The sequence below is a fragment of the Meleagris gallopavo genome, chromosome Z (genome assembly GCF_905368555.1).
Source record: "Meleagris gallopavo chromosome Z, MGAL_WU_HG_1.1, whole genome shotgun sequence".
Lineage (NCBI taxonomy): Eukaryota > Metazoa > Chordata > Aves > Galliformes > Phasianidae > Meleagris > Meleagris gallopavo.
The window spans coordinates 10,331,797-10,343,795 of NC_139435.1; the positions used below are offsets into that span (position 1 = coordinate 10,331,797).

Genomic DNA, 11,999 nt, shown 5'->3' on the forward strand with positions numbered 1-11,999 from the left:
CTGAGAACAGGTTGAGTATCTATCATGTACTGCCATAACAACAGATGTAACTGAACAGGGATGTATTTCAGAAAGAAAAGTATTTAATTTTTCACTTAATTTAACTTGACACATCTTGTCATATTTATTTGGAATGAAGTAATTTGCTATTATCTATCCAAACCACATTTGGACAGTCTGTGCTTTTGCTTGCCAGTGCTTTCTGTTCAACACAACAGTGCTGGATAGTTCTGCACATACAGTTTGTGATCAAAAGTAAACAGGATGTATGGAACTCCTAGCATAGAAGTGACTTCTGGAGACCTTGGACCTGTAGCTACACATTCCCACAGCCAGCCCTCATGCCTCCTCTCAACTGGCCACATGAACCAGGGCACACTAGGCTCTGACATCTAGTAGTCACAAAGCTGGGGATGACACAAGCAGCCCTGTGCTGAAAATGCACACTGCAGTGTGGGTTGCCAACATTCGGCTGCTTAATGCATTTTTTGGTGCTGTCTCCACTAAAAGTATCCAAATAAATAATGCCCGTAGTTTATTTCCTAGAATCCAGAAAGGCTTGGGTTTTGAAAATGACCTTTTAGTTCTGAATCCCTCTTGAAGGCAAGGACACCTTTCACTACACTAGGCTACCCAAAGCCTCATCCAACACATCCACATTCACATCTCCAAGGATGGGGCATTCACAGCTTCTCTGGGCAGCCTGTGCCAGGGTCTTCTGACCCTCTGGGTAAAGAATTTCTTCCTCACGTCTTATCTAAATCTACTTTTAGTTTAAAACCATTCTTCAGTATGCTGTAATCCATTCAGTTGCAATTTCTGCAATGTCATAACCTAAGTAGAAGACAGGGAGAAATGGTGGTGCATTCAGTACACCACGTTTTGAGACTAATAAATCTAAAAATATTATCAGGCTTACAAAAGACTTTGCAAGATACTCGGGCAGGAAAAACATTACCATATGATGAGCTGTTGAAAAGTTCAATATTGAAGAAAGCATAGTCCCCATTGGTCATTCCTTGCCGATGAGCAGCCAACATGATGTTCCTGATTGTGTCACCGCTGGCACACATGATTACAACTGGTGGAAGAAAAGAGAAAACACAGATAAGAAAGAGTTCAAGAACTTTATGGAACAGATTCTTTAACATGAATGCTGCCAGACACAGTGACCTGAGTTGTCCTCCCAGTGTTGCAACAAATGTGACAACATAAAGAACAAAGTTTATTACCCAAACTGCTGACAGAAGACAGGCATCAAATACAGATTGACATTTAGCCCTACATTATCCTCTTTTCTTACTCCTGCAGCATATGATAAGTTCTGCCTTCAAATTTCTTCAATTATATCTATTTGTAGAGATGATTGCAACCATAAGCCTTGGTTATTATTTCAAAGTGTGCATAAGACAATCTGAAGATTAAGTAGTAAGATATAGTGACATAGATTTCAATTCTATTGAGTTATTTGGTGTAGATTTTAATCTACACTCATTGTTATCTAACATTTAGATACCTAAAGTCTAGAATTTGTTACTCTATGATGGTAGTACAGAGGCAACACTTCTGCAGCTGTTTCACTCTGCCCTTTGACAGCTTCTAGGGATTCTGTGGTACAAATTTGCTCAAGATATGATTTTATCTTCAACAACTACGTGATAATTCTAGTCAGTCACCTTCAATTGGAGACAATGCTCATGTTAAATGAGCGCCATTTTCAGGCTCAGAAGACTAAATGTAGATGAGAAATTAAATGCCACAGAGCCTCATTTATGATGGACTAGAAGCCAAACAGGGGCTCTGTGCCTACAGGTCCCAAAAGCTGTGCTCCGTGCAGGTGCTGTGCCACTGTGACAACCCAGTGGGATGAAAGTTGTGACAAATCTCTGGGACTTGATCATCAGCCCTCAGCCCTGCAACTCAGGTCTCTTTCTTCCTGGCAAGGGCCAGGAATGGAGGCAGCACGTGGAGTTTTTGAATATACAATCAGCCACCATTGATGGTTAGCAATAAAAAAGACCTTCATAGAATCATAGAATGGCCTGGGTTGAAAAGGACCACAATGATCATTGAGTTTCAACCCCCTGCTATGTGCAGGGTCACCAACCACCAGACCAGGCTGCCCAGAGCCACAGTCAGCCTGGCCTTGAATGCCTCCAGGGATGGGGCATCCACAACCTCCTTGGGCAACCTGTTCCAGTGCATCACCACCCTCTGTGAGAAGAATTTCCTCCTAACATCTAACTTAAGCCTTCCCTGCCTCAGTTTAAAACAATTCCCCCTTGTCCTATCGTTACTCACCCCTGTAAACAGCCGTCCCCTCCCCTGTTTATAGGCTCCCTTCAAGTACTGGAAGGCCATAATGAGGTCTCCCTGGAGCCTTCTCTTCTCCAAACTAAACAAGCCCAGTTCCTTCAACCTTTCTTCATAGGATAGGTGCTCTAGCCCTCTGATCACCTTCAGGCAACCCTGCCTAGAACCTGAGTGTGCAAGCCAAATCCACAGTGTCTCACCCTGAAAGATTTTGCAGCAGTGCTTCTCTGCCAAAGAAGACCTGAGAATAGCAGTGGATAGGAAGCTAGACAAGAGCCAGCAATGTGCTCTTGCATCCCAGAAAGCCAAAAGTATCCTGGGCTGCATCCAAAGAAGCGTGGCAAGCAGGGTGAGGGAGGTCCTGCCCCTCTACTCTTCACTGGTGAGGCCTCACCTGGAGTACTGCATCCAGTTGTGGAGTCCTCAGTACAGGAGAGGCATGGACTTGTTGGAGTGCATCCAGAGGAGGGCCACAAAAATGATCTATGGAATGGAACACCTCTTCTACAAGGACAGACTTAAAAATCTGGGGCTGTTCAGACCGGAGAAGAGAAGGCTCCAAGGAGATCTGATAGCACTTTTCAGCATCTAAAGGGGAGCTAGAGGAAAAAAGGTGACAGACTCTTTAACAGGGTCTGTGGTGATAGAACAAAGGAAAATGGCTTCAACGTAAAGAGGGTAGATTTAGGTTGGATATAAGGAAAAGTCTTTTAGAGTGAGAGTGGTGAGGCACTGCATTGCCAAGAGATGTAAATGATGCCCTGTCTCTGGAGACATTCAAGGTGTGGCTGGATAAGGCCCAGAGTTATATGACTGAGTAGTGCATGTTCCTGTTCATTGCAGGGGAGGTAGACTCGATGACCTTTAAAGGTCCCTTCCAACTCTAAGAATTCATTGATTCTATATGTCTAATATGTTTTTCTCTTTAGAGTAACTATGATGACTGAAAAGTCAATTTCCCAATCACAGGGGAAATTATGGTCCTTGCCACTCCGTCCCCCTGCAGATAGAAAGCAGGAATTCAGCAACAAGGAGAAAAACATCTTTTGCATGGAGCACGTTATACCATAAACTTTTGTACACATTTATGGGACTATCAGTATGAAGCTAGTGACAAGAGACTGTTGCAAAATGTTTTGTCGTTGCATGCTTTGTGGCTACATCCTATATTAAGGTTGTAAGATGTTGGGATGACTACACGCATGTTTCCAAGAATTCTGTCAGGCATGGCAGGGCTCAAAAATTGCAATAATGAATGCAAATATTTTCACTCCCATGATAAATATGAATCAGAATCATATTCAACTTTTCTAGTTATAAGTGTCTGCTATTATAAGAAATTAAGATTTGGCCTATTTGGCCTTTTTACTCAGCTAATGAATCTTCTCTCATCACTTCTCTGGTTGGATGCCATCATAGGCATAAAGTTTCAGAAGCACCACCGGAGTGAATCACATTTGTATTTCCCCACATATCAGGAGAGCAATACCATGCAAAAGTCTGTCCTACTGATCATCACAGCTGAGTAACGTAACAATTTCCAGAGCAGCAGAGCAAGGCATATTTCATAAGTACTGTGAGCTATGTTAGCACGAAGTAAAAGAAGAATTTCTTGCAATGAAATTTGGACCAAATCTTTTCCAGATGAACATCAGGAACAAATTTTGTCTCACTGTTCCTAATTTCAGGATAGGTGAGAGATTCTCTTTTGTAATGTTTCCTTGTTGCTCACCCAACTCTCCCTTCACTTTGCCCATGTAATTCACGTCTACCTGACGTGAACTGTAACCTGCAGATGGAATCAAAGAGATTTCCATATCACCATATCATCAAAGAAAGCTTTTGAGCAAGTGGAAAAATAAAATTAAAAAAAAAAGAACAGGGCGAAAAAAAGACTACTTTGAAATGTTTTGTATATATTGTATATATATTTTGTAAACCTCTAAAAGAATGTAAAGGAAGTGATATTAACAATTTGGATGTAATTTTTAACCCAGCAGGAGAGCAAAAAGTACATATTTCAAGATTTTGAGGCAAATAAGCTACAGGCAAGTCTCACAATCTTCTAAAAATGTAAGCTATGCTTATTTGATCTACATCTGTACCTTATAATTGTACACACAAAAATATACACGTGCACACAGGCACAGTGTTCTCCCTTCAGGACAATACACACACAAAAGATAGTAATTCTAATACTCGTATTCTGTATTTATTGCCTAATCCTGCAAATACTTAATTTAATTCCAGTTAAAGGAGTGCTCTCTTTGCCAAGCACTTACCTCAGCTTATGGCCTTATCTAGAACATGTCTAAACACAGTACTGAGTTTTTGACTATTGTGGCTAACTTGAGCCTACAGTTTCAGCTCAGTGAACCAAGCTTACGAGACAGCTTTAACTTTTAATGCAATGAAGACAAGTAGAAAAGTTTTACAATTCTATTTTTCATCATGATCTTCTTGCATCTCCAGATCTTTCCAAGTGGCTCCAGAGCATGGGCTGACCAAGATGAGTTGGTGGCCAAGTGTGCCTGTTGGCCCCCAAGAATCCAACACCAGCCCCCAGACAGCTGCAACCCAACCCATGGGGCCTTGTCCTACGGGTAAGGAGAAAGGCCTGTGTTTCCATGGGCCACCTGGTGGGATGACTTCTTTCTCAGCCCTGGGAGAGTCTGGGAGCATATATCCTGAACTGCTTAAAAACCATTCAGAAAAGCCCCATCACTCATATTACAACCACCACCAGCAGTGACCTGCAGGAAGGTAGAGAATTGTAGGATTGTATCACAATAGATGTGACAGTGGAGCCCTTAAAACCTAAACAAAAATTACATGCTTTGAACAGTGTCACATCATCCACCAGTCCCACTGCCCTATGGGGTGACCGCTTAGGAGTCCCAAGAAAAAATGAAACCTAACCCAGTAAGCCAAGACACATGGTGTATCCATCACAAGATACACAGCTTTTAAAGTGCCATGACAATCTGGAAAATGTGGTAAGCAACAAGACCACCCCTCAGACCCAAAGGAACATGCAAGGCAAACTCTGCAGTCAGTTCTTAAAGACAGGAATCTACAAGCAGAGGCAGAAAGGCCTCACATGCTGCATCTCTAAGTAGCAGCATGGACCAGAAAACGAGTTACAAGCTGAGATGGAGAGAGGTACTCCTCTCCCCCAGCACAGCACAGAGGTGTAGAGAAGAAACACAGAGGGCTGCATTTATTCAGTCTCTTGCATATTACAGAATAAGGTTGGATCAGAAGTCTCAGTTCAACATAGCATTTAAGTCTGAGCTGAAACTAAGCCTCTCTTCCTTGAATGTAAGTTTGGTTCATTGGGTTTGCCCTTAGCCATCAGTAATGCTCCCACAGCACATTCAGACATCCTGAGCTCTCTCCGGCTAAGAGCAAACACTCGTCTTCTCCTGCCGTAGTCACACTGTTATGCTAGGAAAGCCAAACATACCCCCAAGTTAGGCTAATTTAAAGAAAAAGACATCTTTTCATACATAGCTGTTTCCTCTAGCACTCACACATTTCTTTACCTCCATTCAGCGTATTTCCCTGAATGGCAATTCCTAGGACAGCTCAATTTTAAGCACCTGCACCAGCATTTCTATAAAGGAGAGTTAAAACTCCACATATCCCTAGACCTCAGCTATCTCCTGTACAGTGTCTGGAGCGCACAGAAGACTTCACACCACCAACACCAGGCTGCTAAGTCAAAGCTCTGCAGCATGGTAACACAAGCTGAACCAGACACAGCACCATCCTTATCTGCTCAGTTTTGATAGTTTTAATATTAAGCAAACGGGGATGTACATATAGCACAAAAGTATTTTTTATGTCTACTGTTCTACTAGAAAAACAGCTGAGGACTTTCTTTAGCTTGATCCAGCAGTCCTGAATGACTCCTTTTTTCTTCTAGCAGCAGCTTACTGTGGAAATTTATGGCTGGTCCATTTAGATGAGCCAGTGTATCCACACTGCTTGATACAATCTCACCTTAAAGTATACTTACCTACAAACTTGTACATCCTGAAGTACTTCACGCTTTTACTACTTCATGATGCCAAGCCAGCTCAGCCAGCACGTGGGTGACTTTGCAACATGCTTTACAAGCCACAGGAGGGAGAACGACTGGTTTACAAGGTGGATAGTGATAGGACAAAGGGGAATGGTTTTAAACTAAGACGGGAGGTTTAGGTTAGATATTAGGAGGAATTTTTTCCACACAGAGGGTGGTGACGCACTGGAACAGGTTGTCCAAGGAGGTTGTGGATGCCCCATCCCTGGAGACATTCAAGGCCAGGCTGGATGTGGCTCTGGACCGTCTAGTCTGGTGGTTGGTGACCCTGCACATAGCAGGGGGTTGGAACTGGATGATCTTTGTGGATCCTTTTCAACCCAGGCCATTCTATGATTCCATGATCTATCTGCATGTGTTTTTGTAATAGCTGGTGGCAATATAACTGCACACACTCATGGGTTGTGCATTCAAACGTGCCTCGAAATGACCACTAACATCAAATGTATTTTTTATTTATGAACTACTCCACAGGATTTCTAAGAGAAGGAGAGGGAAAAGGATCCCCATGGCAGGAAACAGCACGGTGAAGAAAAAGCTACCTTTGCTCAGCCTTTCAACTTGCACAGAAATGGATAAAAAAAACCTCAAAGAACAAGCAATTGATTCACTGCTCTGCATGTATGAGCAGAAGGGAGCAATTTCAGCTGTGGATGAGCACATACCACCAGCAGAAAGCCAATTTCTTCCTGTGCCTCAGCACCATCCCAATGCAGCCCCAAGGGCAGTCTGCGCTTTCTGGTGCAGCAGGTGAAGCTCTAAGGAACTCTAGCAGGCAAAGCTTTGTTCAGGGCAGTCCCAGTCTGCTGGCAGCTGCTGCACACCTGGCTCAGGGACGCTCATGTGGTCCTTTTCCCACCTATCCCAGAGGACATCCCTACCCGACTTTCTGTTCCAAGCATCACACCTCCAGCCCTGGTCCCCACTAAACGGGCAGTGAGGTACCGGGCAGCCCCACTGCTCCATCACGGAACCACTTTGATCATCCAGTCCAAGACCTCTTAGATCACCCAGTCCAACCGCCAGCCCACCACCAGCATGCCCTCTACACCACGTCCCGCCCCGCACGGCTGCCACTCACCTCTCTCGCCAGTCTGAAGGGCGCGAACGACATCATCGATGTCGAGGTGGCGGCTGGTCTCGTCGAAGCTGTGCACGGCCATGTGGAAGGCCTCATCCTGGAAGACCACATGGACGCCTTCCATGGCGAAGTAGCAGTTGCGCTCGGGGTTGCTGTCGCTGTAGAGCAGCGTGGCGCGGCTCCACTGGTGGTGGCGGAACAGGGCCAGCAGCATCTCGCCCATCTTGGCGTAGGCGGGGGCCACGCGGGTGAGGTGAGAGTACTCGCCGCCTTTGGCCCCGAAGCCGGCGGCCAGCGCCCCCGCCGACAGCATGGGCACGTCCCAGTGCGCCGCCAGCCGCGCCACCGGCGCCGCCGCGTACTCGCAGACTGGCCCCAGCAGCAGGTCGGGCCGGCGGCGCTGCAGGGCCACCATGTCCACCAGGCTGAAGAGGGCGCGGTTGCCGCACGCCGAGTCCTCGTAGGTGAGCTGGAAGGCGTAGCCGGGCGGCAGGCCGGCGTCGCTCTCCCGCAGGCTCCGCACCGCGTACTCGATGGCCGGCCGCACCCGCCCCAGCGAGAAGAGGTAGGAGTCGTCCTGCGGCAGCAGCACCAGCACCCGGATCAGCTTCTCCTCCTCCTCGGCCGCCGCCGCCTCCGCGCCCGCGGGGCCGCCGCCCAGCGCCGCCCGCGCCGCCAGCACGCAGCAGAGGCTGCCGAGCAGCCAGGGCGGCATCGCGCCCGCCCCCCCGGCAGACCCCAACTCCGGCAAAGTTTGCGCTGCCCCGTCTGCCCGCCCTCCCGTTCTCAATTGTTCGGTCGTGCTTTATTGCTCAGGTGTTTGGCCAAACGAACAACCTGCCCTAGCCTGCGGGTTACGGACGGCGCATCTCGGCTTAGCTCGGAATGCTTTGGATTTGCCTTTCTCCCTCGGTTCCCCCCGCCCGCCCCCCCCGCGGGGCTGCCGGCACGCTCCCTCCCCGCTTAAGTAACGCGGGAGCGGCGGCGGCTTCTCCGCACGCCCGGCGCCGCGCCGCCGGGTTTGTGCGCAGGGAGGAGCCGGCCCCGGCGCTCCCGCCCGCCCCCGCCCTCCGGCGGCCCCCCCGCGCCCCACACCTCGCCCACGGGCCGGGCCGCGCGGAGCTGCAGCGCGGGGTTGTGCGCCGAGCGCCCGGGGGATGGCCAAGGTGTCTGCTTCGGCAGCCGGGGCTGGGAAATAAAGGATTCCGCTGCGCTTCAATTCTTTTCGGTTGTGCGGGGGTTTGAGCACCCCGCAGGCTGGGAGTGGGGCAGGGTTCGGTGCTGAGAGATGTGCGGAGAAGGGAGGAGGGCAGCGCCGGCACTGGGGGTGAAGGCAGCACACCGAAGCGGAGTGGGCTGCGCAGGACTCGCATCTCCTCGCCCCGAAAGACGCCCGTGTCAGCAAAACCCCACAGGCTGCCACTCCTGTAATCTGCTAGAATCCTTCTGAGATCCCTGTGCCGCTGGGGTGCTCAGGCGTGGTTTTTTGTCCCTTCTCATCCACTGTGGCACGATTTCTTGCCGCAAGGAGTTGAGATTTCCCCAATTAAGAGGAGACAAGTGTTGCTCTGAGATTATTTTCTTGGGGGGAAAAAAAAGAAAACCTACTTTTTAAATTTTCTTAAGAGCACTGCCTGATCAGAGCATGTTAAATGCAGCCCTGTGCACCTCTCTTTGCTGCTCATGAAGCTGTGATGCTTAATGCTTTGTTACAATCCATTTGAAATGGACACTACGGTTTTGGAATAAGGAACGGTGTCAGTGTGAAATGTGCAGAATGTATTGTGAGGGATGCTTTTGGACACCTGATGCTTTTCAACAACAAAATCCTGCAGGATGCCTTGCTGTGGATTTTTCTATGTACACATCCTCAAACCCAGAGCAGGGCTGTGCAGTTTGATGTTTTGTGATTACTCAGAGAGTGCCAGGTTTGCATTAGAAAGGTGAGTGAACTGCTCCTCACTTTACAGGAAGGATTTGTTTAGTTCATCACAGAGATTGTTTTCAGGGAAGTGTGTGAACTCACAGTTGTTGCTGCCTTCACTGTGCAGTCCATGAATGGGAAGGTGAGGCCCCGGGGGTCATCATCACCTCACCTTGAAGATTCCTTGATAACAAAGAAACGAAAGCTGTAAATGTTTGTGCAACTACATCTGGGAAGTGTAATGAAAAAACAGGTAATGTAACATGCAGAAATAACCATCCCAAAAATATTTATTTATTTATTTATTTAGGAGCATTTATCTGATAGAGCTCAGTGAAATGAAAAATCTCACAAAAGCAAAGATGTGTGTAGTTTTTCTGAGAAATGTGCCTCTAATGTAGTTTTATTTGATTACTGAATTGGACATCAGAGTGTTCTTGAAATTTACATAAACAACCACCCTGGTGAAGCTTGTTTTGTGTGTTCCTGTACTGTAAGTTATGTCAGGCATTTTCTGTTGTAAATGACTCTAAATGACACACTGGAGATTAAGCTGAGTGTTACAGCATACAACGTGCCAGCCACAAAGCCTGCAAAAAACATTTTTTTAAGACACATTTTGAAATGCTGACCTTTGTAGTCACTGCTTTATGCTGAACCTACAGATGTGTTTACAGCACCAAAATCTGGAAGGATCTCTTCTGATTCCCTCTTTCCCAGCAGAACATCTTCATTTTACGTGTGAGCTCCATACTCTCCTAGCTGTCCTCTTTGAGTGTAAGCTGTGTAAACATGATGGAAGAGATAGTAAGCCCATAAATCACATGGTTGCCATCCTTCACTCCAGCTACTCCTTGTGAGGTAAAGTACTGCTGGGAATGAATAAGAGGGAGAAGCACGGCCAGCCTGGGAGGGGGGGGGGGGGGGGAAGGCATTGAGCCAATGCTATTTAGCAGCAGTGTAAATTGGTTTTGATGCTTTTGGAAAAGATGTGGTCCGCAATACGTGGTCCTTGCATGAGCAATTGCATTCAGCCTTACTCACGATGTTTCTGCAGGCCCAAAGTGTCACAAACGTTTCAGTTGTTTCCCTTCACTTTAAGCAATTTATAAAGGTGAATCCTGGTGATTTATTTATTGTTCTGAGCGAGATAGTCATGTATGAGAATTTACTTGTTAATCCCAATTCCAAATGTCACTTAATCCACCTCACCATTCGTTCACTTCCAGTATTTTCCACAGCTATAAATCCAGCATTTCTCCACCGACATTTTTTCAGCTACATAAATGCTTTTTTAATAGGAACAAATCCTGAAGTTGTGAATCAGTAGCAGGCAGAATGCCCATGGACTGCAGCAAGAGCAGAGGCCTCAGACTGGCCCTTTAGGACTAAGGTCATTACAGACAGAGGCAATTTTCCCCACAGAAATAACTCATACACAAATCAAGAATCACTTGACTCACTCCAGCAAGCATTAGCAACAGTCTGAGCTGCCTGCTAGAGATTAAGAAAATTCTTCCCAGACAGGTTCGCTGAAAACACAGTCCCCCCTAGAGGCTGAAAGGATGAAATATTTTAGAATAAGCCATACTGCAAGTACATCGTGCCATTCAGACTTTCAAATCTTTATGGTTTTTTTTCCTTTTCTTTTTTTCCCCTAGAAGTCTATCCTCACTATTTCAAGGAATTTGGAACACCCATAACAGATTTCTTATTGCTATGTGTTGAATCTGGGTGTCTCTTGCATTTTACTGTCTCACTTTCGTATGGTTATATAAAAATGCACACCACTTTTAGGTAAAAAATGTTGTAGCATGGAAAATTGACATGAGCAGATCTGATACTAAGAAATATAAAAGAGTCACGTTTACTTCTATATTTTAATTGAAACAAACATATTTGTAGATATGTATACGAGAACTACACAGTGAGAGGATTGCACACAGGAAACATAGGCTTACATAGAATAACAACACTTTGTAGAACTAGTTACTGTTGCTATGTTAACAGCTTCTACTTCACAGCTCAAAGTAAGGTTAAGTGGGCAGGTGAAGCTTCTCTTAGGACTGCGGAGAACAGAATTTGGGAGGGCAAACCTGATGTATCAAAGATCTAGGGTGATATCAGGGTCATCCTTTCATCCTGCTGCTGATCTTCTCTCCCAGAGCTGAATCAAGATTTGAGGATCTGCTATAGTCACACAGTGCTATACCTACCTTTCCTTTCCCACTGGTACTGAAAGATGCTCTGGAATTCAGCCGTGTGAGAGATGTGCTCCTCAATTGCACAAAAGCAGATTCTAGGATGAAAAAATCTCCCCCTCACCCCTCAACTGGTCATAAATTTTGCTCATACTCACAGGGAGTATTTTGAAAGCAGACACTTCTAAAACATACAAATCACGGGGCTACAAATTCCAGCCAAAAATATATATATCCTGATATAACCAATCAATACCTGCTGTTTTTCTTCAAATCTGCAAAGTAATATTGAATGTGAGATAATGCAGTGAGAGACAACAAAACAGGAAATCTCTGAAGAGACAGAACATTCAAAGGAAAGGACAGGAGAGCCGCCATGACCTACAGAAAAAT

At 46.1% G+C, this 11,999-nt stretch overlaps 1 protein-coding gene across 2 annotated transcripts in view; it reads right to left on the reverse strand.

The window, feature by feature from the left end:
- The window catches only part of NPR3 (natriuretic peptide receptor 3), a 47,703-nt gene extending 39,221 nt beyond the window's left edge, over positions 1-8,482 (reverse strand). For both annotated transcript variants that reach the window (XM_085213384.1, XM_085213383.1), the window contains exons 1-2: positions 7,482-8,482; positions 959-1,081 (exon numbers count right to left, since the gene is read on the reverse strand). In XM_085213384.1, the coding sequence (XP_085069510.1) occupies positions 959-1,081; positions 7,482-8,196 (838 nt within the window). In that variant the 5' untranslated portion in view covers positions 8,197-8,482. The remainder of the gene's footprint in view (positions 1-958; positions 1,082-7,481) is intronic.
- Positions 8,483-11,999: the final 3,517 nt, after the last annotated feature.